The following is a 27,733-nucleotide window of genomic DNA, read 5'->3' on the forward strand; positions in this document are numbered from 1 at the left end:
CTCCAACCCCCTTGTAATAAAGGCCAACATACCATTTGCTTTCCTAATTGCTTGCTGTACCTGCATGTTAACTTTCTGTGAGTCGTGTACAAGGAACCCAAATCCTTCTGCATACCAACATTTACTAGTCTCTCACCGTTTAAAACATATTCTGCTTTTCTATTCTTCCTACCAAAGTGGATAATTTCATATTTCCCCACGTTATACTCCGCCTGCCACCTTCTTGCCCACTCACTTAATCTATCTTTTGAAGTGTAGGCATTGTTAAAATGTAGGAAACGCAGCAGCCAATTTATGCACAGCAAGATCCCACAAATGGCATAGAGATACGTGACCAGATAATCTATTTTTGTGATGTTGGTTGAGGGATAAATATTGGCCAGGATATCGGGGAGAACTCCCCTGCTTTTTGAATAATGCCATGGGGTCTTTTACGTCCACATATGTGCTCAAGTCTCTAGAGTGGGACTTGAACCCACAACCTTCTGACTCTGAGGCGAGAGTGCGACTAACTGAACCACGGCTGACACAGTTGATCGAGCAATTGGGTCTCTGCAGAGCAAAGTGAGGCCCTGTGAGACAGACAACCCACTGCAAAAGGATAAGGGGAAGCACAACACGTGGAGTTTGGTTCTCATTAGACAGGAGCAGTAAAAAAAAGCGGTCAACAAAAAAGCCCACAGGGCTGTCAGCCACCCCCGTCCTCACAGAAACAATCAAGTAGTGTGAAAACAGCAGGCCTGTGGCCTATCTGTTACCATGGTGATAGAGATGCTGCCCACAGAAGAGGGTTTGTTCTGTTGCTTTCTTGATGGTCAATTTTGATTCAGTCATTAATCCTGCTCCAAGCTCTGTCTGTAGGATTAGTACAAACGGCAGACAACTGTGATCTTATTAAAAGAGCCTCCCAAGCAGATAAACCAGTCACATATCAGGTAATCAATGTCAACAGGGTGTTAGTCAAAGCTAATCTTGTCTGTTTGAAGGATTCTAGTCAGTAATAGGGAACGGAACATTTTTTCTCATTTTTCACTTGGGATTAGCATCAAACAGCCCCAGGTCAGGTACAGCGTGGGTTCAGAATAAAACTCCTTCTACGCTGTCCCATCAGACACTTCCAGGTCATTTAGGGCATGGGTTAGATGCAGAGTAAAGCTTCTTCTGCACGGCCCCATCAATGTACCCCAACTAACAATGCCTTCTCGACCTGTTCTGGAACCGGTTGCCTGCCCTGGTTTTTGAAATGAAAATGCATCTTTTGCTACTTATTTCTGTACCTTTTATGATGTGGAGCATTCGTTATGAAAGTGAAATCCCCAGCAACAATTGTCGGTCACCCTCTTTGCAGAAATCTTTTTAATGCTGGCGATTTATATTGGAAGATTAGTTTTAAGTTCCAAGATGCAATCCTTTTTTGCTTTGCCACTATTGTATCTCCTGCAGCTGCTCTCCCCAACCCATGGTTCACCCATTCCCTCTCCAGCTGCACTGCCATCCCCTGGTTCTTATATCCCAACTTCTGCTGCCCCATCTCAACCTCTGCTGCCCTCTTGCCATCCCATCTATCACAAACTACCCTAATTCCATCCCCAGCTACCCATACCATCCTCAGCTTCCCATATCTCATCTCTGCTGTCCCTATACCAGCCCCACCTACTCCATATCCATCCTCAGTTATTTTGAATTTGGCAAAAGGTGGCATCTCAATTTAGAATCTTATCTTCAGGAGTGCCGCCTATTGCATCAGTGTGACCATTATATTTCCCACAAAAAATATTCTTCCGACCTTTGAGTGTGATTGGCAATTTAGTGTCAATTAACACTGAATTATGGGTAGTTTTACATTGCAGACCCATATCATTCTTACTGCAGGACTTTTACACAGATGGTGGTCAACTGCTGGTATGGGTTACCAGGACAGATGGCTGAGGCCTGAACACTGGACTCCTTTAAGAAACAGCTGGATGCTGTCATGGGAAGATAGAAAAGTGATACCCTCCCTCCCTGTATGCTTCAGAGACATAGATCTTGTACAGCAGGCACCTCAAAGCACTGGAGAGGTTCTTGCTCAGGCCAACATCCCCAGCATCGAAGCTCTGACCGCACTCGATCAGCTCCGATGGACGGACCTCATCGTCCTCATGCCCAATACGAGACTCCCAAAACAAGCGCTCTACTTGGAGCTCCGACGTGGCAAGAGAGCCCCAGGAGGGCAGAGGAAACATTTCAAGGACACCCTCAAAGCCTCCTTGAAGAAGTGTAACATCCCCACCGACACCTGGGAATCCCTGGGCCAAGACTGCACAAAGAGGAGAAGCATCCGGGAAGGCGCCAAACACCTCGAGTCTCTTCGCCAGGAGAAAGCGCAAATAGCGGAAGGAGCATATGTCAACCAAAGCACCCCACCCACCGTCTGCCCCACCTGTGACAGAGACTGTAGGTCCCGCATTGGACTCATTAGTCACCTGCAAACTCATTTTTAGTGTGGAAGCAAGTCATCCTCGGTTCCGAGGGACTGCCTAAGAGAGAGAGTAGGGTTGGTCTATCAATCAAACCCCTCATCCACAGTCCAAGAGGGGTGGTATTCGGGAAGGGGCAGATCAAATGGGCAAAAAGTCTTCTTCATCTGACCCCATGCTGTGATCCTGCAATCTCAAAACTGTGGAACTCCTTACCTCCCTTGGTAGTCCCTTCCTTCAACTTTAATATCACCGAGCCACTATGTCTTTATTTACCTCATCTTCTGTCCCCTTTTCAGTCTTGGAGGTGTCTTGCACTGAGTTTTGGTCCAGCAATTAAAAAATGCTAATTTCCCCCCTATATTGCCAGTTTTAGGGTGTTGAGTATTTTAGCTGAGCACGCAGCGCACAGTCTACCCCAAGGTGGCTGCCGCAGAAGTCCTGCTTATTCATGGGTGGGCGAATAGCTGTTTACATTTGCATCACAATACGGTGCTGCATGCATCACTCACTTGTTAAAGTGATTTGCCAAGACCCCGACAACTTCTCCGATCCTATTATCGTTCCCCCGCTGCATCTTGTGCAGGCAAACTACCAGGTCATCATTCGCCTTGGTGTGGAAGATGATCAGCTGATCTCTGCCATTGGTAACGCTGACTCCAGTCACCTAAAGGAACAAATGGGGATGTTAGAGCTTACTCTAGTTCATGTGGGTGGCCACAGTGTCCAGCGTGTCGGAGCTAGAAATATTTCAGTACAACTTAACCCTTTTAATCGGGACACTTCAGATGGAACTGGCCCATCCCGATTGATGGATTGCTCATCCTCACAGAAGGCCACAGCTGACATTGCTATCTGCACAATTCCCCAATTTAGTGGGGTTTTTTATCCATCTGCTGACATTTCAAGTCAATCAGCTGCTTGACCAGCCCCGGCAGTTGGGCAACCCAGACCTGTGACATAGGAAATAAACAGAGGGACAGGAGTAGGCCATTGAGCCCCTCGAACCTGTTATGTCACAGAGTCATAACGGCACAGGAGGCCATTCAGTCCATCGAGTCCATGCCGGCTCTCTGTAGAGCAATCCAGTTAGTCCCATTCCCCCGCTCTATCCCCGTAGCCCTGCAAGTTTATTTCCCTCAAGTGCCTATCCAGTCTCCCCTGTTCTGCCATTCAATTAGATCATGGCTGATCTGTACCTCAACTGCTTTTACCCATCTTTGCTCCGTATCCCTTAATGCCCTTACCTAACAAAAATCTGTCGATCCCAGTCTTTAAAATTTCTATTGATCCAGCATCCACAGCCTGTTGGGATCCAGATTTCCACTACCTTTAGTGTGCAAATGTACTTCCTGATTGGCTTAGCTCTAATTTTAAGATTATGCTCCCTTGTTCTGGATTTCCCCACAAGAGGAAATAGTTTCTTACTATCTATCCTATCAAATCTATTTTTTATTTTAAAGAAAGAACTTGCATTTAATTAGCATCTTTCACGTTCTCAGAATGTCATAAAGCACTTTACAGCCAATGAAGTACTTTTTGAAATTTAGTCACTGTTGTAAAGTAAGACATGGGCATAAGCCGGCACTAGTTCGCAGTATTTTTCTGGAGCCAGGAGGAGCTCTCCTGCAACTCTAGGCCCCACAGAAAATTCTTCCGACAAATGTTCTGCACCTTTTTGAGTGATCAGCAGTGGCCCCTTTAAGAATCATCGGTTAGGCTACTCATAGCCGGTTCAATTGGGTAGAGTCTGCGCAGTGGATGCTCTGCTCATTTGTACTTGAATATTGCACACAGGGTCCTACGTAGTACCTTAATTTGCATATGTAAGCAGCTTCCTGTCCAAAACACACAGGCGTGCTGCTTGCACATTTACAAATCGGCCTGAAAGTTGCATCAGGCAGGCTTTGGGCGTCTATGGGATGGCTGAGGTGCCACCCAACCCACTCCTGATTTTCAACTGCTTCCACCAACTCTGCGGGGTGAGTCCAGGAGGTTGCCAGTGGACGCATCCAGAGTGTAATTGCAAAGATAGCGGTCTGCAGACTTTCAGGCCCTCTCTCTTTAAAAGGGTTCCTGGTGGTGAGATTCCATCTTTAAAGGGAATGGCCATTGGTGAGATTTGTTCTATAAACAGGAAGCACCCTGAAGTCCTGTTTACAGGGCACACATGGTTGGATACTCACTTGGCTGAGTGGCAGTGCTTTCATGCTCTTGTAGCATTTGTTCGGCTCCAGTTTGTACAGGTGCTGGTCGGTGATGAGAATAGCTCGATCTTCACACTTGTTAAACCTATTGACCTAAGCCGAGAAAACAAGAAAAATAAACCATTTCTTCCAAGGGATCTATAAATGTTCTAGACAAACAAGCAAATACACTGATGAGCACACGTGCACACTGTATATACAATTTGATATATATAAATTACCTGGATATTGGAATACAGAGTAGAATTTCTAAATTTGCCGATGACACCAAACTTGGGGGTGTGGCAAACAGTGAGGACGATACCAATCGACTGCAGCAGGACATAGAAAGGCTAATAGAATGGACAGACAAGTGGCAGATGGAATTTAATACAGAGAAGTGTGAGGTGATGCATTTTGGCAGAAGGAACAGGGAGAGCCCATATACACTTAATGGCACAGTTTTAAAGAGTGTGCAGGGACAGAGGGACCTGGGAGTTAATGTGCATAGGTCCCTGAAGGTGGCAGGACATATTGAGAGGGTAGTTAGCAAAGCATATGGGATCTTGGGCTTCATAAATAGAGGTATTGAGTACAAAGGTAGAGAAGTTATGCTGAACCTTTATAACTGGTTAGGCCATAACTGGGTATTGCGTCCAGTTCTGGTCACCACACCTTAGGAAGGATGTGAAGGCCCTTGAGAGGGTGCAGAGGAGATTTACCAGAATGGTTCTGGGGATGGGGGACCTTAGCTACAAGGACAGGTTGGAGAAGCTGGATTTGTTTTCATTAGCACAAAGGAGATTGAGGGGTGATTTGATAGAGGTGTACAAGATGATGAGGGTTTTGATAGGCTAGATGGGGAAAGGCTATTCCCACTAGTTGATGGTACAAGGACTAGGGGCCACAGGTTTAAGGTTTTGGGCAAGAGATTCAGGGGGGATGTGAGGAAAAACTTTTTTACGCAGCGAGTGGTGAGGACCTGGAATTCGCTGCCAATGGCAAGGGGAGACTGGATAAGCACTTGAGGGAAATAAATTTGCAGGGCTACGAGGATAGAGCGAGGCAATGGGACTGACTGGATTGCTCTACAGAGAGCTGGCACAGACTCGATGGGCCGAATGGCCTCCTTCTGTGCCATATGACTCTGACATACATACACACACACGCACGCACATATGCACACGCAGAGATGCAGACACTTATGTTTTGGGGTTTAAATGCTCAATATTTTCCTTGGGTTCAGTTTTACCGGCCACTCCAATAAGCGAGCTTCATGTCCCCTATGTAGTGGGGTATGCCTTTACTTGCCTAATATTTAGATGAATGAAGCGAGACTCAGGAAGCAAACAGGGAATCCTTGTCACTGAGGTTTGGATTACTGGAACACATCACATTTCACCACATGAACAAATTATGTTAAGTGCGTGAAGAAATAACTACTCTATTGGACTGTAGCTCAGGGTATAAACCAGCAAGAACATTTACTGAACATTAAACAGGTAAATGTACAGCATTCAGTGCAAACAGTGTATGTCTGCAGCCCTTCCAACACACTGCAGCCCCATAGCTCTGGTGGGTGGATGCCAGATATTAGGCCGGGACCAAAATACACGGACGTCCCTGCTCGGTCTAGTGGGGAATGACTCCTCCATCCAAATAAGCGTACCAGGGACCAGGCTAGAAATGAGGGTATGGGTGGAGTGTTCCCAACGCAGGGTGTTCCCAGGCCCCCATCCTCTAAGAGGATTGTCGAAATATTGCCGATGGTACCAAGTTACTGAATGGAGGCTGTGGGCCCCACCTGGGATCGTTATTTTTTAAAGCGGCCCAGTTATTAAAGAAACAGCAAAATATTCTTTCTAGCAGGGGAGGGGAAATCTGCCAACCCTTGTCCTCGATCCTAGCAAGTAGTGCCACAGTATGCAGTCTCTTTGAGAACCTGCCATTGCAATGAAATTAGGGACCTCAGCAAGGTCTTTGAGGTCAACCGTGGAGGTTCCTTTGAAAGTGCTCCCCCTTCAGTTGACTTTTAACCCCAGCATAATTGCAGTACTTACAAACTTTACAAAGTGCCATGATGTGCCTCAATAATCCCGAGACTCGATGTTAGCGGAACAAAACAAGGCTTTTATTAACTTAGAAGATAACACGCAGTGGAGAGAGGTATCTTCCATCTGGAGCTCTGCAGTACTGGATATGAGGCCAGACTGAGCTGGCTTACATAGAGGCCAGGTATGGGCGGAGCCCTACACACAACACATTCCATACATTCCAATATACAATACAATGGTGAGGAGAAACCTGAAACCAACCACAGTCACAGGCAATACAATGGTGAGGGGAAACCTGAAACCAACCACAGTCACAGGCAGTGATGAATGGAATATTTCATCACATTCACCCCTTCTATAGATTTAGTCTGTTCGGGGGTTTGGTAGTCCTCTGCGACCGACGTGGCTGTTGTGGTGTCGCGGGTGTCGGCTGGGTGTCCCCGGTGGCCTCCTGGGTCTCTGCCGGGGGTGCCGCCAGGGTTGTTGAAGGGGTAGTTGGTGGGGGTGCCGTTGGTCGATGTTCTTCCGGGGGTGATGAAAGAGTAGTGGGTGGGTAAGAGTTGCTGTGGTCGTTGTTGCTGCTATTGCCGTGGTTGTTGTCGTTACCGGCTGGGGCGACGTCTTTTATTGACACGGTGTCCTCCCTTCCGTCGGCGTGCCGGACATACGCGTATTGGGGGTTGGCGTGGAGTAGGTGCACTGGCTCCACGAGAGGGTCCGTCTTATGGCCCCTCACATGCCTTCGCACGAATACCAGACCTGGGGTGGAGAGCCATGACGGCATGGATACGCCTGAGGTGGATTTCCGGGGAAAGCTAAACATTCGTTCATGAGGCGTGGCATTAGTGGCAGTACACAATAGCGACCGTATCGAATGGAGCACATCTGAGAGGACTTCCTGCCAGCGGGAGATAGGGAGGCCCTTGGTCCTTAGAGCTAGAGTGACTGCTTTCCATACTGTCCCGTTCTCTCGCTCCACTTGACCGTTACCCCGGGGGTTGTAGCTGGTGGTACGGCTCGTGGCGATACCCCTGGACAGCATGTACTGGCGTAGCTCTTCACTCATGAAGGACGCCCCCCTATCCGTGTGGATGTAGCTCGGCATACCGAACAGGCAGAACAGGCTGTTGAGGCATTTAATGACCGTGGCGCTGGTCATGTCTGAGCAGGGGAAGGCGAATGGGAACCGGGAGTATTCGTCCACAATGTTCAGGAAGTAAACATTGCGGTCGACGGACGGGAGGGGGCCCTTGAAATCTAAGCTGAGCCGCTCAAAGGGCCGTGTAGCTTTGATTAAGTGGGCTCTATCAGGGTGGTAGAACCGAGGCTTGCACTCCGCGCAAGTGCGGCAGTTCCTGGTCAGAGACCGAACTTCCTCGATCGAGTAGGGTAAGTTGCGGGACTTTATGAAGTGGAACAGCCGCGTGACCCCTGGGTGGCAGAGGTCATTGTGGAGGGTCTGTAGCCGATCCCCGGTGGCGCTGGCACACATCCCTCGTGAGAGGGCATCTGGGGATTCGTTAAGGGCCCCTGGCCGGTAAATGATGTCATACTCGAAGATGGAGAGCTCGATCCGCCACCTAAGAATCTTATCATTTTTGATCTTCCCCCTCTGTTTATTATTGAACATAAACGCTACCGACCGCTGGTCGGTAAGTAGGGTGAAGCGTTTGCCGGCTAGGTAGTGGCGCCAGTGGCGCACTGCCTCCACGATGGCTTGGGCCTCCTTTTCCACGGAGGAGTGTCTGATCTCGGGCCCTTGGAGGGTCCTCGAGAAGAAAGCTACGGGCCGCCCCGCCTGGTTGAGGGTGGCCGCCAAGGCAAAGTCAGACGCATCACTTTCCACTTGAAATGGAGTGTTCTCGTCCACTGCCTGTAGCGTGGCCCGCTCAATATCATGCTTAATGCTTTTGAAGGCGGCGTGGGCCTCAGCAGAGAGCGGAAAAGAGGATGCTTTCAAGAGGGGGCGGGCTTTGTCGGAGTAGTTGGGGACCCATTGGGAATAATAAGAAAATAACCCCAGGCACCTTTTCAGGGCTTTGGGAGTGTTGGGCAGGGGCAGCTCCCGTAGGGGGCGCAATCGGTCGGGGTCTGGTCCAATTCCCCCATTCTCCACCACGCTGCCTAGTATGCAGAGGCGCGTGGTGTTGAAAACGCACTTGTCCTCGTTGTAGGTGAGGTTGAGTTTTTGTGCGGTTTTCAGGAACCTCTCGAGGTTCGAGTCGTGATCCTGCTCGTTGTGACCGCAGATGGTGACGTTGTCGAGGTAGGGGAAGGTTGCCTGCAAGTGGTGGTCATCGACCATGCGATCCATCTCCCTCTGGAAGACCGAGACCCCATTCGTCACCCCAAAGGGGACTCTGAGGAATTGGTAGAGGCGTCCGTTCGCCTCGAAGGCGGTGTACGGGCGGTCCTCTGGTCTGATAGGGAGCTGGTGGTACGCTGACTTGAGGTCGATGGTGGAGAACACCCGGTATTGGGCGATTTGGTTCACCATTTCTGATATGCGGGGTAGCGGGTAGGCGTCTAGTTGGGTGTACCTGTTGATCGTTTGGCTATAGTCGATCACCATCCATTTCTTCTCGCTACCCCTTACCACCACCACTTGGGCGCGCCACGGGCTATTGCTGCATTCAATAATGCGCTCTTTCAGGAGCCTGTCTACCTTGGTCGCGATAAACCGCCTGTCCTCCCAGCTGTACCTCCTGCTTTTGGTCGCTATTGGCCGGCAGTTAGGGGTAAGGTTCGCGAATAGCGAAGGTGGCTTTACCTTCAGGGTAGCCAGGCCGCACACTGTGAGGGGCGGCTGGGACCCACCGTACTTGAGCGTGATGCTTTGGTGGTTGCACTGGAAGTCCAGGCCCAAGATCACGCTCGCGCATAGATTCTTCATGATTAATACTTTAAAATTATCGTATACAGTCCCGTTAACGGACAATTGTACCGTGCAGTAACCCAGAATGGTCGATGTCTGGGTTTTATCAGCCATAGAGATGGTACCCCGAGTCGGGACCACCTTTAGGGAGAGTTGTTGTGCCAGTTCAGGGTGGATAAAACTCTCCGTGCTTCCGCTGTCAATTAAACATTTAACCCGGCACCCGTTTACCTCGATGTCCACCATTGATTTGGATAGCGGGTGGGGCCTGGTCTGGTCCACTGTGACCGATGCCACTGTAGGGCCCTGATCGAGACAAGATGGCGTCCACGCTGTCTGCACACAAGATGGCGGACCCCACGAGGTCGGGCAAGATGGCGTCCAAGATGGCCGCTCCCACGGCGCACACGCGGCGGTGGCGGGTTTTGGTTTTCCGGCGGGGTTCCCTCTGCACACCTTCCCGAAGTGCCCCTTCTTACCGCACTTAAAGCAGGTGGTGCCTTTCGCCGGGCACAGGTTTCTGGTGTGCTTTGGCTGCCCGCAGAAGTAGCAGTTGGGTCCCCGACGCGTCGCGGCTGTCGTAGGGCTTCTGGGGGGAGAGCGGGGCCCCGACGGTGTCGGGCTGCCGGGCGGGGAAGATGCCTTCCAAGATGGCGGCGCCCTTGGTGCACACGTGGCGGCGTGGACGGCGCGGGCTGAAGAGTAGGCGTCCGAGTTTCTCTGGGCCACATCCAGGGATTGCGCGGTGTCCGCAGCCTGTTTCAGGTCCAATCCCGTTTTTTCCAGCAGTCTTTGCCGGATGTAAGTGGAGCTGAGGCCTGTGATAAAGGCATCGCGAACAAGCTCGTCGGTGTACACTGCAGCTTTTACATCTCGGCACTTGCAGTCTTTGCGAAGCATTTTCAGGGTGCCTAGGAACTCCTCCACCGATTCCCCAGGTCGCTGTGCGCGAGTGGCGAGCAGATGCCTAGCATACACCTCATTCGTAGGCTGCTGGTAATGCGCCTTTAAGATGTCGCAGGCGGCCAGGTACGTGTCGGCGTCTTGGATGAGGGGGTAAACCCGGTGGCTTACCCAATTCCGCAGAATTCCGAGTTTCATACTCGCAGCGTCCGTAGCGTCTTTGACGGCTGCGGAATTGTCCAGGAAGAATTCCATACACATAAACCAGTGTCCGAAGCGTGCTGATGCGTCCGGAGCATGCTGACCCAAATCCAAACGTTCGGGTTTCAGGAGTTGATCCATTGTGTTGAAAAATAAGTTAATAAAATTGATGTGCCTCAATAATCCCGAGACTCGATGTTAGCGGAACAAAACAAGGCTTTTATTAACTTAGAAGATAACACGCAGTGGAGAGAGGTATCTTCCATCTGGAGCTCTGCAGTACTGGATATGAGGCCAGACTGAGCTGGCTTACATAGAGGCCAGGTATGGGCGGAGCCCTACACACAACACATTCCATACATTCCAATATACAATACAATGGTGAGGAGAAACCTGAAACCAACCACAGTCACAGGCAATACAATGGTGAGGGGAAACCTGAAACCAACCACAGTCACAGGCAGTGATGAATGGAATATTTCATCACATGCCAAAAATAATAAAGGCTGCACTCTCTTTCACTCATGCTCAGCATAAACTTGACCAGCACAAACAGTTACTTTCTGTGTGGCTACTTGTTAAGGGGGAGTCCTCTGAGCCACCTCAAACCCCTCTGACTACTTCAGACGGATTGCTGTCTGGTTGCTTAAAAGCCAAGATAAAGCTCCAAATTTCTTTTGAAGATATCCCACAATTGAAAAGGAATTGAAAACTGCATTTCTCTTAACAACATTAGATAGTCAGCCATTTAAAGATTTAAAACAGCTCTCAATCACGCACTTAACCAGCCCCACAGGGTGCTTGCTAATCAATGACATGGCCTGGCACATTGATCAGTTTCAAACCGTTTGAAGGTCTGTGGGAAGGGTCCTCATCGAAGGACAAAGGAAGCAATCATTCATCAACCAGGCTGGGCTTGGTATCTTCTGTGGCCTGCAGAAACAGCTAGCAGTGACCAATTTTAAGCTTGTGCCTGAGTTGACTGGCAAGGAAGATTCCAATAAATAATCGATCATAGACAAGTTGAAGCACATACAAGCCTACTTACGCACACATATGTGCACACTCAATCACACAAATGCACACATACACATGAACCTACACACTCAGACAGTTGCACATACACAACAGACTTACACTCAGATTTATACACATCTACACATATATACCCACTCTACAATATATTCTCACATGTGCATACAAATACAGTCACACATACGCATACATAGACGTATGGACTTACACTCAAGACACATCCACATACATATCAACGTGCACACAGTCATATAAACATATTCACATGCATGGGGTCATATGTCATGTACAAACATATGCACACTCACATACCCAAGTGAACTCATCCAATCATATGCACAAACTCACATTTACACACACATGCACACAGACATAAACACATATATACACACACACACACAGACAGTTGTACAATACATACACATGCACACAGATATATATGCATGCATATATGTACCCTTATGCATACACAAACACTCGTATACACATATAAAACCATACATAGACATACACATATAGTAATAGAAACATAGAAGATAGGAGCAGGAGTAGGTCATTCGGCCCCTCGAGCCTGTTCCGCCATTTAATGAGATCATGGGTGATCATCCAAATTCAGTACCCTGTCCCTGCTTTCTCCCCATATCCCTTGATCCCTTTAGCTTTAAGAAATATATCTAACTCCTTCTTGAATATATTTAATAAGTTGGCCTCAACTGCCTTCTGTGGTAGGGAATTCCACAGGTTCACCACTCTCTGGGTGAAGAAGTTCCTCCTCATCTCAGTCCTAAATGGCTTACCCCTTATCCATGGACTATGACCCCTGGTTCTGGACTCCCCCGCCATCGGGAACATCCTTCCTGCATCTAGTCTGTCTAGTCCTGTTAGAATTTTATAAGTTTCAATGAGATCCCCTCTCATTCTTCTAAACTCTAGCGAATATAAGCCTAATTGACCCAATCTCTCTCCATACGTCATTCCTGCCATCCCAGGTATCAGCTTGGTGAATCTTCGCTGCACTCCCTCCATGGCAAGAACATCCTTCCTCAGATAAGGCGACCAAAACTGCACACAATACTCAAGGTGTGGTCTCACCAAGGCCCTGTACAACTGCAGCAAGACATCCTTGCTCCTGTACTTGAATCCTCTCGCTATGAAGGCCAACATACCATTTGCCTTCTTAACTGCCTGCTGCACCTGCATGCTTCAGCGACTGGTGCACAATGACACCCAGGCCTCATTGCACTTCCCCTTTTCCCAATCTATTGCCGTTCAGATAATAATCTGTCTTCCTGTTTTTGCCACCAAAGTGGATAACCTCACATTTATCCACATTATACAGCATCTGTCATGCATCTGCCCAATCACCCAACCTATCCAAATCATACTGGAGTTTCTCTGCATCCTCCTCACAGCACACACACCCACCCAGCTGTGTGTCGTCTGCAAACTTGGAGATATTACATCTAGTTCCCTCGTCTAGATCATTAATATATATTGTGAATAGCTGGGGTCCTAGCACCGATCCCTGTGGTACCCCACTAGTCATTGCCTGCCACTCGGAAAAAGACACGTTTATTCCAACTCTATGCTTCCTGTCTGCCAACCAGTTCTCTATCCAAGTCAGTACTTTACCCCCAGTCCCATGTGCTTTAACTTTGCACGCCAATCTCTTATGCGGGACCTTATCGAAAGCCTACTGAAAGTCCAAATACATCACATCCACTGGTTCTCCCTTATCTATTCTACCAGTTACATCCTCAAAAAATTCCAGTAGATTAGTCAAGCATGATTTCCCTTTTATAAATCCATGTTGACTTTGTCCGATCCGGTCACTGTTTTCCAAGTGCTCTGCTACTACATCTTTATAATGGACTCTAGCATATTCCCCACTACCGATGTCAGGCTTACCGGTCTATAATTCCCCGTTTTCTCTCTACCACCTTTTTTAAATAGTGGGGATACATTAGCTACCCTCCAATCCATGGGAACTATTCCAGAATCTATAGAATTTTGGAAGATGACCAGCAATGCATCTACTATTTCTAGGGCCACTTCCTTAAGTACCCTAGGATGTAGATTATCAGGTCCTGGGGATTTATCGGCCTTCAATCCCGTCAATTTCCCTAACACCATTTCCCTATAAATACTGATTTCATTCAATTCCTCCCTCTCATTAGACCCTATGTTCCCCGACATCTCTGGAAGGTTATTTGTGTCCTCCTTTGTGAAGACAGAACCAAAGTATGTATTTAATTGGTCTGCCATTTCTTTGTTCCCCATTATAAATTCCCCTGATTCTGACTGCAAGGGACCTATGCGTGACTTCACCAATCTTTTTCTCTTCACATATCTATAGAAGCTTTTACAGTCAGTTTTTATGTTCCCTGCAAGCTTACTCTCATATTCTATTTTCCCCCTCTTAATTAATCCCTTTGTCCTCCTTTGCTGAATCCTAAACTGCTCCCAATCCTCAGGTTTGCTGCTTTTTCTAGACAATTTATATGTCCTCTCCTTGGATCTTATGCTATCCCTAATTTCCCTTGTTAGCCACGGTTGAGTCAGCTTTTCTGTTTTACTTTTATGCCAAACAGGGATGAACAAATTCTGTAGTTCATCCATGCAATCGTTAAATGTTTGCCATTGCCAATCTGCTGTCGACCCTTTAAGTAACATTCCCCAATCCATCCTAGCCAACTCGTGCCTTGTACCATTGTAGTTTCCTTTATTTAAATTCAGGACCCTAGTTTTTGAGTCAACTACTTCACTCTCCATCTTACTGAAGAATTCTATCATATTATGATTGCTCCTTCCCAAGGGGCCTCGCACAACAAGATTGCTAATTAATCCTTTTTCATTACATAATACCCAGTCTAAGATGGCCTGATCTCTAGTTGGTTCCTCAACATATTGGTCCAGGAAACCATCCCGTATACACTCTAGGAATTCCTCCTCCACAGTATTGTTACTAATTTGATTAGCCCAATCTACATGTAGATTAAAGTCACCCATGATAACTGCTGTGCCCTTATTGCATGCGTCTCGAATTTCCCATTTAATGCCATCCCCAACCTCAGCATTACTGTTTGGGGGTCTGTATACAACTCCCACTAATGTTTTCTGCCCCTTGGTATTTCTCAGCTCTACCCATACAGATTCCACATCATCAGAGCCAATATCCTTCCTTACTATTGTTTTAATCTCCTCTTTAACCAGCAATACTACCCCAGCTCCTTTTCCTTTTTGCCTGTCCTTCCTGAATATTGAATACCCCTGGATGTTGAATTCCCAGTTTTGGTCACCCTGGAGCCATGTCTCCGTAATTCCAATTACATCATACCCGTTTACATCTATTTGCGCAGCTAATTCATCCAACTTATTACAAATGCTCCTCGCATTAAGACACAAAGCCTTCAGGCTTTTTTTTTTTAACACTCTGGGGGAAAAATTCGTTTGCACCTCCCGTTAGCGCCTTATGAGGGCGCTAATGGGGCGCAAAGCAACTAGCGCCCGGGCGAGGCGATGTTTGCACCACTCGTGAAATTAACTAGACATTTTGTGGCGGCACTAAACACTACCGCCACGATCTCCTGTGCCGGCAGATCATGACGTCAGTCGAGTGCGCAACGCCCCGGTAGCACCCCGGACCGGATATTGAGTGTCGCCCCCTGCCTTACCGCCTGCCGCTAGCAATGACAGGTTGAGGGGACCGTTTTGCAGTCAGAATGGGACTGGGGACGCACTATTTAATGGCGACCGCTTCCTGCCTTTTTTTGTTGGTGATATTTTTGCACCATGCATTCTGAGAGAGAGAGAGAGAGAGAGAGAGAGACTTCTGGAGAGATTCAACGCTGTGAGAAGGAGTTTTGAGTACCGAGCAGCACTTTGCAGGTTCATTTTGATTTGCCCTTCCTTGCTTCGCCAGCGCTCTGAGGTAGCGCCTCGCTCCTCGGCCTTTGCGCCTTAAGACAGGTGTGAAGCGCCTGATTTAGCGCTCCAATCACCTCCACGGGTGATAAAAGCCAAGTTTGCCGTCGGAGGCAATAATTAGCGCCAGGCGCTAAACTTTGCACATGGCCGATAATCGCGCCACAAATGGGGCGATACTGAAATTTTCCCCCTCTCAGTCCTTTTAGAATTATGATTTACTGTAGCCCTGTTTGATTTACACCCTTGATTTCTCTTGCATTCCACTTTTGCTTTTCTCCTTCCTGTCTTTTGTTTCTATCCTTGCTTCCCTTTCCTCTGTCTCCCTGCACAGGTTCCCAACCTGCTGCCATTTTAGTTTAAACCCTCCCCAACAGCACTAGGAAACACTCCCCCCAGGACAATGGTCCCGGTCCCGGTCCCTCCCAGGTGCAAACCATCCAGTTTGTACTGGTCCCACCTCCCCCAGAACCGGTTCCAATGTCCCAGAAATTTGAATCCCTCCCCCTTACACCATTCCTCTAGCCACGTATTCATCTGAAATATCCTTCTATTTCTACTCTGACTAGCACGTGGCACTGGTAGCAATCCTGAGATTAATACCTTTGAGGTCCTATTTTTTAATTTACCTCCTAACTCCCTATATTCAGCTTTTAGGACCTCATCCCATTTTTTATCTATATCGTTGGTACCTACATGCACCACGACAACTGGTTGTTCACCCTCCCCCTCCAGAATGCCTTGCAGCCGCCCCGAGACATCCTTGACCCTTGCACCAGGGAGGCAACATATCATCCTGGAGCCTCGTTTGCGGCCGCAGAAATGCCTATCTATTCCCCTTACAATAGAATCCCCTATCACTCTCCCACTCTTTTTCTCCCATGAATGTGTTAATGTAATTGTACGAGATTCCTTTCTCCACTATTTTACCCTTTGCGTTAACCCATTCTTAAAGTTAAATTAATTTATCAGAGAAATTAATTTCATTCAAGCCCCTTCACATCTTTGTCACTAATACCGCAGGGTGTGAGCTCAAAACCATATTTTTTGAATGTTGATTGGGGAAGGACTATGAATAAAACATGCCAAGCCCTAGACGTGACTTCCCTCTTAACAATCCCACTAGCATCACTGATAAAACAATGGAGAAGTGAAGAGCAGAGTTTTATAAATATAAGCCTGGTAACCTCTGCTGGGAGGAATCAGCAAACAAAGGTTTAATGCATTGCTAAGATGGCAAAAGAACCAGGGGAGAGATGATAAGAAATGTTTTTACGCAGTGAGTTGTTATGATCTGGAACACACTGCTTGAAAAAGTGGTGGAAGCCGATTCAATGGTAACTTTGAAAAGGGAATTGAATATATACTTGAAAAGGAAAAATATTCAGGTCTATGGGGAAAGAGCGAGGAGTGGGAGTAACTAGATATCTCTAGCAAAGAGCTGGCACAAGCACAATGGGCTGAATGGCCTCCTTCTGTGCTGTACGATTCTATGGCGACACTCCGTGGCTTTTTGAGCAGGGAGATAAATTCTAACAGGTTACTCTCCGTGTTAAAATAGCAGGCAGGGTGATTGCCATAGGAACAAGCTTTGAATGTTCATCCACTACTGTCGCCAGTAGAGATTTCTCAGTTGTAGTGAGGGCGCTTTCCTTCTTTATCCTTACCTTTCGTACGTGTGCGGAGAACAGCACGCTGCTGAACTGTTCCTTGCATTTCAGCCCCTTCATGGTTGTGATAAACTGGGACATCATCTCCTGGTTGTCCCTGGCCTGAAGGAACAGAGATTTTAATGTCAGATCGCAGCTGCAGATGAGGTGGCTAGTGTCAGTGTGTCGGGACAGGTGTTTGGTTTGGCCTCACTCGATGGCCCCATCCGAGTTGTGTCGAGCGGGGAGTCAATGAGCAGAGGATGTTGCATTTCCCAGCAGTGGGAAGGATAGAATTTTAAGGGGTAAGACTCCTCCCCTTCCCTCTTGCCCCATGCACCTGGGCAATCTCTGGCATCTCCTGGTAGCCACCTGCAGGGACACATTGTCGGCAATTTGAGAATGGGCAGTGTGCCCGCTCATAGGAACAGGATTAGGCCATTCAGCCCCACGAGCCTGTTCCGGCACTCAATCAGATCATGGCTGATATTTACCTCAACTCCATTTACCTACCTTTGCTCCATATACTTTGAGACCCTTACCTAACAAAAATCTATCTATCTCAGTCTTGAAAGAAAGAGTGGAACAGGAGAATAGGGAAGGGAGATATTCAACAACAACAACATGCATTTATGTAGCATCTTTAACATAGTAAAATGTCCCAAGGGGCTTCACTGGAGTGTAATCTGATAAAAAATGACTCCAAACCAAAGGAGGTGTTATGAGGAGGAGGGACTAAAAGCTTGGTCAAAGAGGTAAGTTTTAAGGGGGGGAGAGCGAGGTGGAGAGGTTGAGGGAGGGAATTCCAAAGCTTGAGGCTTAGACAAGTGAAGGAAATGAGAGTTGCGAATGAAGTGGGGAAAGCACAAAAGAACCATAAAAATAGCCCTCCATGAACAAAGGAAGTGAGGAAAACATAAATTACAGTTATAAGGGGTCATTTTCAGACATGGAGCTCCTGGACGGGAACCTTGTCCGTTGTATTGGAAATTCCGGCCTACACCCTGTATGGTTTTTCTTAAAATCATGTGCAACGTGTGCTGGAATTTGCCAAACCAGCTCTTCAACCATGATTTTGGTCACCTTCGCTCCTGCTATTCCTCTGTGAATGGCCTTGGGATGTTTACAACTTTAAAGGTGCTGTATGAATTCAAATTGTTAATTTTGCCCAAGAGCAGAAGCAATGTATAGACGAGGCTCTAGTATCTACAGATAAGAGGGGCCGACAGAGTAAAGGTAAAACGGTACTTACAGATGAGAGGTAGTCCCGCTCCCAGGTTCTCTGTACACCCCAGTCTTTCCTCCGCCCCAGCAGTGCATCCATAGCAGCGATCTTTGCCTTGATTTGTGGCATGTCAGAGGGCGGGATGTTTTTGACAATCTGTCGTGCCCTCCACCTGCAAGAGAGCAGCATATCGTAAGAGTCAATAACAGCTGGATCGAGCAGCAGAAAGATGCTAATTTTATCAGGGTTTCAACTGTTGGGAGATTGAAGAATACATAGCTCTATTAAATTTCACTCTCTCTCTCAGATAACTATGGGGTGAAATTCCTCAGGAATTCTCCTGCTCCCTGTTGTACATTTGGTGGAGCGGGGAGCAGCCAGGAGGAAATTCATATTATATTAAAATATGTGGCCTTGGTCACATATTTTTAAAGAGCATTATTTTCTGCTGCAAGAAAAAATTAGGTAAACTGCTTTGTGATGTGAATCATTGTTATGGCCTTATGGTTACCATGGAGAAATTCATGGGACCTGCATCCTAGGGTTTTAAAAGCAGTAGCTGCAGAGATAGTGGATGCACTGGTATTAATCTTCCAGAATTCGCTAGATTCTAGAACAGTCCCCAAGGATTGGAAGGTAGCAAACATAACCCCGCTATTTAAGAAAGGAGGAAGAGAAAATACAAGGAACTGTAGGCCAGTTAGCCTGACATCAGTAATTGGCAAAATGCTAGAATCTATTATTAGGGACGTGGTAACAGGGCACTTAGAAAATCGTAATATGATTAGGCAGAGTCAACATGGTTTTATGAAAGGGAAATCGTGTTTGACAAATCTGTTAGAGTTTTTTGAAGATGTAACTAGTAGGATGGATAAGGGGAAACCAGTGGATGTAGTGTATTTGGATTTTCAAAAAGCATTCGATAAGGTGCCACACATGAGGTTATTACACAAAATTAGGACTCATGGTATTGGGGATAATATATTAGCATGGATTAAGGATTGGTTAATGGACAGAAAACAGGGAGTACGAATAAACGGGACTTTTTCAGGTTGTCAGGTTGCAATTTGCGGCGTACCGCAAGAACCAGTGCTTGGGCCTCAACTATTTACAATCTATATTAGTGGCTTAGATGAAGGGACTGAGTGTAACGTATCCAAGTTTGCTGATGATACAAAGGTAAACTGTGAGGAGGATGCAAAGAGGCTGCAGAGAAATATAGACAGGTTGACTGAATGTATTCCATTTGCCATGTTCCTGCCCAATGTGAGGAAGTGTGAAGTTATCCACTTTGGTAGGAAAAACAAAAAAGCAGACTTTTTTTTAATGGTGAGAGACTGGGAAATGTTTGCATTCAGAGGGACCTGGGTGTCCTTGTACATGAATCACAGAAAGTTAACATGCAGGTACAGCAAGCAACTAGGAAAGCAAATGGTATGCTAGCTTTTTTACAAAGGGATTAGAGTATAGGAGTAAAGAAGTCTTACTACAATTATGCAGGGCATTGGTGATGCCACACCTGGAGTATTGTATACAGTTCTGGTCTCCTTACCTAAGGAAAGATATACTTGCCCTAGAGGGAGTGCAGCGAAGGTTCACTAGACTGGTTCCTGGGATGAGGGGATTGCCCTATGAGGAGAGATTGAGTAGACTAGGCCTATATTCTCCAGAGTTTAGAAGAATGAGAGGTGATCTAATGAAACATATAAAATTCTTAAGGGACTTGGCAGGGTTAATGTTGGGAAAATGTTTCCCCTGGCTGAGAAATCTAGAACACGGGATCACAGTCACAGAATAAGGGGTCGGCCATTTAGGACTGAGATGAGGAGAAATTTCTTCACTCAAAGGGTTGTGAATCTTTGGAGTTCTCTACCCCAGAGAGCTGTGGATGCTCAGTTGTTGAGTAAATTCCAGACAGAAGTCGATAAAGTTTTGGGAATGAATGGAATTAAGGGATATGGGGATAGTGCGGAAAGGTGGAGTTGAGTTAGAAGATCAGCCATGATCTTTTTAAATGGTGGAGCAGGTTTGAAGGGCCAAATGGCCTACTCCAGCTCCTATTTCTTATGTTATGATAAATGGGATTTATGAGCGAACTGAATCCCCTGGACCAATCACAGCAGTCGAAAAAGGGGATTGCTCAAAGTTGACACTCATGAACTCAACGGTCACAAGAAAACTACAGGCCAATGAGATTGCTAGAAAGCGACAATAACATTTGGAACAACCATGATTACTACTGATCAATAAACTGGCTCAGTACTGACACCCATTTTTTAAAATTTATAGATAGATGTTGGCTGCAATTTGTAATATAATGGCTGTCATACAATAGATGCTGAAGGTACCAGTCTTAGCATTCAATTTGTATCTAACCCATGCTGCATTTGCTCTGGGAGTGTTTGATTGGATAGTGTAGAGGGTGTGATATCTTGGGACACAGCATATATATATATATATATATATATATATACACACACACAACAGCGCAACATGGCTTCTGGTAAGAACTGCACTGCACATGGCTTTATTATTATATACATGAGTAGTTCATCAAATGGCTCTATTACACTTCTCCCTCCTTATTGAAGAAGTTAATCATAGCAAATTATCATTATACATGACTTGCATGGTATATACAACTCTTGGCATACATTTCTCAAATGGAACCCATTTTATGTTTCCAAATTCTACTATAGAATTCTGTAACACAAACAAAAGATATAAGCTTATTTTCCATATTTACAGATTAAACTTAACCACTGGTTTTCTGTTTTGAAGAGGATGCCTTCTTTCGTGAACAGAACTTTCAGATTTTGTTGTAGGACTTTGACTCATTCTAGGCTGAGCCTGCAGAGAATTTTTCTCCAAGGGCTGACCTTGATCTACATTTGGACTCTCTACACTTTCAGACTGTTTGTCTGCCTGACTCGGGCTCATGCTTAAATTCTGTCTTTGTCTTGGATTTATTTCTGGTACGTCTGATGTAGGATTTGCTACTGGTACTCTACTTGTAACAAGACTATCTGACTCATCAGAATAAATGAATCATCCTGTTGTGTCTGTACCTGTGCCGTTATACTTAAACACAATTAGTGCTCAGAACCCCGAGATTGCAAACATGGTGTTTCTTTATTCAAAAGGAAAGTTCCAGAGAAAGTACAGAACAAAGAGAACAAAACCCAACCAAGAGAACAAACCCAACCATTTATCTGCTGCGACAGCGCCACCGCAGGTGGGAGGAGAACACATAATACATAACATATTCCTCCCCTCTTAAATGAAATGTCCACATTATTCCTCAACAGGTAAGTTACTTTCAATGCACTCAACTAACCAAGGGTAGAGGTAGACTGCCTCAAACCCTGACTTTACCCTGGGGTGTAGGGTTGCCAGCTGTGGAACATTCTGGACCCTTTGACACGGGGAACATGTTTTGGCTTTCTCCTCAATATTTCCATCGAGACCTGGCCACCAGAAGTAGCTTCTTGCCATTTCCTTCATCCGAACTATCCCACTGTGGCCTGTATGAAGTTGTTGCAGTACACGTTCCCTCAGAGGTGGCGGAATGATAACACGGCGTCCCCAGAGAAGACAACCTGCCTGGACGGAGAGCTCATTTCTTTTTGAAACGTAAAGTTTCAAACTAGGAGAATCTCCTATAGCTCTCCCTCGAATGACATCGTCCATTACCTCAGACAGGACTGGATCGTTGCGGGTGTACCTTCGAACCTGAACTGCAGTGACAGGTGCTCCCTCCACTTGTCTGAAGTAGAAGATGTCTATCTGACGAGGCTCTGGGGGAGTAACAGGCAAGGGCAGCCTCGAGAGACCGTCTGCGTTGCCGTGCAAGTCTGATTTGCGATATTTGATGTCGTATGTGTGTCCCAACAACAGTAAAGCCCACCTTTGCATCCTACTTGCAGCAAGAGATGGAATTCCGGCGTGGGGCCCGAAGATTGAAGTCAATGGACGGTGGTCCGTCAGGAGTGTGAACCTTCTCCCAAACAGGTACTGATGAAATTTTCGAATTCCAAAAACGATCCCCAAGGCCTCGCGCTCAATCTGTGCATAGTTACTCTCGGCCTTGTTCAAGGTGCGTGATGCGAAGGCAATAGGTTTCTCTTCACCAGAAGGCATGATGTGGGATATGACTGCTCCCACACCATATGGTGATGCATCACATGCTAGCTGCACGGGTAGCTTTGGGTCGAAGTGTGTCAGGACCTCCGACTTCAGCAATGCTTTCTTTGCTTGGGCGAAAGCTTCGTTGCACAGTTCAGTCCATTTCCATGTTTTACCTTGACATAGCAACTGATGTAGCGGCTTCAGCAATGTTGCTAAGTCTGGAATAAACTTTCCATAGTAGTTAAGTAGCCCCAGGCATGAACGTAACTGGCTCACATTCTGGGGTGCTGGGGCCTCCACGATCGTCTTGACCTTTGATGGCGCCTTGTGCAGGCCGGTAGCATCAATCACATGCCCCAGGTACTCAACTGAAGACTGAAAGAATTCACACTTGTCCTTATGAACTCTGAGTCCATACTTTTTCAGTCACTGTAGTGTCGCATCCAAGTTCAGAAGATGATCCTCATTTGTCCCAATGACAAGGATGTCATCCAGGTAGCACTGGACTCCTGGCAGTCCACTCAAAATCTGATCCATTGCCCTTTGGAATAGAGCAGGGGCCGACGTAATTCCAAACGGAAAGCGGCAGTACCTGTATAGCCCCTTGTGAGTCACAATTGTCAGCAACTCCTTTGATTTGTCATCGACATGCATTTATAGATAAGCCTGGCATAAGTCTATTTTGCTGAACTTTTGCCCTCCGGCCAGGCCCGTAAAGAGATCACCAATGAGGGGAAGAGGGTACTGTTCCGCAGACAGCACCGGGTTAATAGTCACTTTAAAATCCCCGCAAATTCGAATAGATCCATCCTTTTTCAGGACAGGAACAATGGGTGTGGCCCATTTGCTCACACTCACAGGCTCCAGGACGCCATTCTCGACTAAGGCCTCCAAGTTAGCCTCAACTTTTGGCCTAATTGCATAGGGTACAGGTCGGGCTTTGTGAAACTTCGGCTTGCTGTCAGGTTTAATGTTCAGTCTCACGCTGATCTTTTTCATACTCCCAAGTTCACCATTGAAGAGTTCTGCATGTTTGTTTAAAACTGCAGACCTGACTCCCCTTTTGACATCATGCTGACTGCAGGCCAGTCCAGCATGATTTTCTCTAGCCACGCACGTCCCAGTAGAGATGGGTAATTTCCCTTTACCACATATAGTGGCAATTTCGCAGTCTGTCCGTTCAATTTAACTGTCATCTCAATGGCGCCTCTCATGGCCACAGGTTCGCCGGTATATGTCTTTAGCACAATGTTTGTTGGCTGAAGGGTAAGGTGCTTTAGCATTTTGTTGTAGACAGTGTCTGAAACAAGGGACACAGCCGCGCCTGTGTCCACCTCCATCCGCACTGATTGTCCCTCCACCAGTGGTGACACCCAGTAGCCATTTGGACCACCTGCAACCGTCAGTATGTGCACCTCTTCCTCCTCAGAGGTGTCGCTCCCCTCTGTTTTGCTTGTTCCATCATACTGCACTAAATGAACATTTTTCTTCTCTTGTCCCAATACAGACATTTTGTTTTCATGCTTCCCAGCTCTGTCTGTTCTTTTTTTACCTCTACAGGCACGTTCAATGTGACCCTTTTTGCCACAGTTTCGGCATTCCAGCTCCGTACACCAGCAGTCATTAGCATGATGGCCCGTTTTTCCACAACGGTAACATGTGCCGTTCCACGCACCTTTAGGCTCAGGCGACACCTTGTGAACTCTCCCTGTTGAGCTAAACTGGTGAGCCTCCTTTTCCGCCATCTCCATGGAGACACTAACTTCAATGGCCTTTTCAAGAGTTAGGTTGTCCTCAGTAAGAAGGTGCTTCTGTGTGGCTGCACTTTGTAGACCACACACAAGTCTGTCTCTAATGGTGTCATTCAGCACCTCCTTGAACTCGCAGTGTTCTGACAACCTTTTCAAAGCAGCAATAAACATAGTCACTGTTTCCCCCTCCTCTTGATTCCGTTTGTGAAATCTAAATCTCTCAGCAATAACCAGGGTTTCAGTGAAAAATGTGCTCCAAGAATTTCCACTAGTTTATATGTTTTAGTTCCTGGCTTAACTGGCTGTACAAGGCTGTGCAGTAAATTGAATGTCTTTGCTCCCATTATACTCAAAGGTAGGCACGACCTTATTGATTGCCACCGCATTCGCCAAAATAAAAAATAGTCAAAACGTTCCGTATAAGCGCTCCATTGCTCAACATTTTCATCAAAATCACCGATGCTTCTGAATATAGCAGCCATCTCACGTTTCAAATTTTAATTTCTGTTTCCTCACTGCACCCATAACGTTAATGTAATGCTGCAATCTCTGTTCCGAGTGTTTTGTAGTCGAAAACAAGAAAGTTCCCACAACGCAGACTCATCCGATCCTCATTCAACACCTTATCATGGATTTGCCTGTTTGGTGCTGAAATGAGTATGTCATCCAAATAACACACTACCCCTCAATCCCTTGCAAAATTTGATTCATCATCCCTGGAATATGCCGGGGGCAGAAGACACTTCAATAGCCTATTGAACTGATATAGGCCTCGGTGAGTATTTAAAGTCAAGCATGACTTGGACTCTTCATCTAACTCAAGTTATAGGTTGGCGTTTGTTAGATCTAACTTTGAAAAGATCTGGCCACCTGTCAGCATTGTGAACAAATCTTCCACATTTGGCAACATATTGGGTAGATTACACTCTAGAACCGGGTTTACGGTTACCTTATAATCACACACAACTTTACCTTACCATCTGATGCAGATACAACAACAATGGGTGTAGCCCAATTACTCAGATCTACCTTAGAGATTATGTTTTCAGTTTCTAGTCTTTTGAGTTCTTGCTCAACTTTCTCCTTGAGTGCATATGGTACGGGACGTGGCTTGCAGTAAACTGGTCTTGTGTCCTTCTGCAGTCTGACACTCACCTTGAGGTCTTGGATCAGACTGCCCATTTCGCTGAACACCTTTGGATACTGCTTGATGACATCATCTTTTGATGCAAATTTTGCTTCCACACGAAAAATCTCATTCCAATCCAGCTGCAGTGATCCCAACCAATTTCTACCTATCAAGGCAGGCGTGTCTCCTGCCACTACTATGACAGGCAAGCTCTGACACTGATCCTTGTAATTCACAGGTATGGTGACACTTCCTACTACAGGGATTTGCTCTCCTGAGTAGCCTCCCAGCTCTACTTTCGACTTCTCTATTCGATAATCATGCAACTTGTTGCGATATAGCGATTCCGGTACTACGCTCACGGATGCACCAGTGTCGATTTCCATGGGTATCCCGGTTCCTGCAACATCTACTTGGATGATGATACCTCACGAATCGCTGTTATATATCTTCGTGCTCTTGAAGACGTGAATCTCCAGAAACTCCTCATTCTGCTGCTTCTCTTCAATGGTATGTAGTGTCTGGTGATTTCAACTTCTAGCATTGCCAGTCAGTTTACTCTTCTGTCAGCACGCCTTCGCAAGATGCCCAGTTTCCTTGCAGTGGAAACACTCTGCCTTCATATATGGACAACTTTGAGTGATGTGTTGTCCCAGGCACCGATGGCACGACTTCAATGTACTGTTACCTTGGCCAGTTCGTGAGGCCTTGGGGTCCAACTGCCTTTTACTTTTAGCCTGCAGCCAATTCACCTCAGTTGTCTGATGACTGGAAATGGCGCGGAACTCTCGGGAGTATCGGTCGGCCATATCCATCGACATAGCTGTCTGACAAGCTAAGTCAAAAGTCAAGTTAGGGGTTGTCAACGATTTACTTCTGATACGTTCATTTTTCAACCCACAAACAAAGCGGTCATGCAAAGCTCGGTCCTGAAAGTTTCCGAAATGACAGTGAATGGGTAGCATTTTTAAAGCTACAATGTACTCACTGATACCCTCATCATTAAATTGATCATGAGTTCCAAAACGATAACTTTCAGCAATTTCCAGGGGCTCAGGACTGTAGTGTTGTTCTAACTTGGTTAGGATCTCCTTCAGTGGCGTGACCTTTGGCTTGGCGGGAACAAGCACATTTTTCAGGGTTTCATACACCTCGAGGCCTGCTTCAGTCAAAAAAGTCTGATTTATTTCTAAAACCGCCCGGCTACGGTTTACATCATCGGGGACTTCGATGATACTATTCGGTGAAAAACATTTCTAGCCACTCCACATATGCTCTGAAAGTCTCTCGGTTGCGATGGAACTCACCCACGCGCCCTATTATTCCCATAGGCACAGCCATCTGGACTCTGGCAACGTCGACAGTTCAGCCACATGTGCGCGAAATTTACCTTGGATGTTTAAGTTTTTCTGCAAAACGAAGAACCTCTAACAGTCCCTCCGTTGATTGGCAGGATTATCCTCCAACAAAAATTTCAGCTAGGGAATCCGCAATCGCATTCTCATCAACAATTCTGCGATATCTTGGGACACTGCTTTGTAATGGCTGTTATATATTAGGTGCTGAAGGTGCTAGTTATAACATTCAATTTGTACCTAACCTGTGCTGTAGCTACCCTGGGAGTGTATGATGGGACAGTACAGAAGGACCTTTACTCTGTATCGCTTAATCATAGAATCATAGAATGGTTACAGCACAGAAGGAGGCCATTCGGCCCGTTGAGCCCGTGCCGGCTCTCTACAAGAGCACTTCAGCTAGTCTCACTCCCCCGCCCTTTCCCCGTAGCCCTGCAATTTTTTTTCCTTCAGGTACTTATCCAATTCCCTTTTGAAAGCCATGGTTGAGTCTGCCTCCACCACCCTCTCAGGCAGTGCATTCCAGATCCTAACCACTTGCTGTGTAAAAAAAGTTTTTCCTCATGTCGCCTTTGGTTCTTTTGCCAATCACCTTAAATTTGTGTCCTTTGGTTCTCGACCCTTCCGCCAATGGGAACAGTTTCTCTCTACTCTGTTTAGACCCCTCATGATTTTGAACAACTCTATCAAATCTCCTCTCAAACTTCTCTACTCTAAGGAGAACAACCCCAGCTTCTCCAGTCAATCCATGTAACTGAAGTCCCTCATCCCCGAAACCATTTTTGTAAATCTTTTCTACACCTTTTCTAAGGCCTTCATATCCTTCCTAAAGTGCAGTGCCCAGAATTGAATGCAAAGG

The 27,733-nt window shown here is 46.5% G+C and overlaps 1 protein-coding gene across 1 annotated transcript in view; it reads right to left on the reverse strand.

The window, feature by feature from the left end:
- Positions 1-27,733, reverse strand: part of LOC147114683 (unconventional myosin-Id-like) — a 193,865-nt gene that overhangs the window by 29,983 nt on the left and 136,149 nt on the right. The window contains exons 18-21 of the mRNA XM_085992531.1: positions 18,539-18,683; positions 17,305-17,409; positions 4,646-4,759; positions 2,972-3,126 (exon numbers count right to left, since the gene is read on the reverse strand). Coding sequence (XP_085848657.1) covers positions 2,972-3,126; positions 4,646-4,759; positions 17,305-17,409; positions 18,539-18,683 — 519 coding nt within the window. The remainder of the gene's footprint in view (positions 1-2,971; positions 3,127-4,645; positions 4,760-17,304; positions 17,410-18,538; positions 18,684-27,733) is intronic.

This window comes from Somniosus microcephalus, chromosome 7, assembly GCF_052327205.1.
Source record: "Somniosus microcephalus isolate GS21.2 chromosome 7, FLI_Smic_1.0, whole genome shotgun sequence".
NCBI lineage: Eukaryota > Metazoa > Chordata > Chondrichthyes > Squaliformes > Somniosidae > Somniosus > Somniosus microcephalus.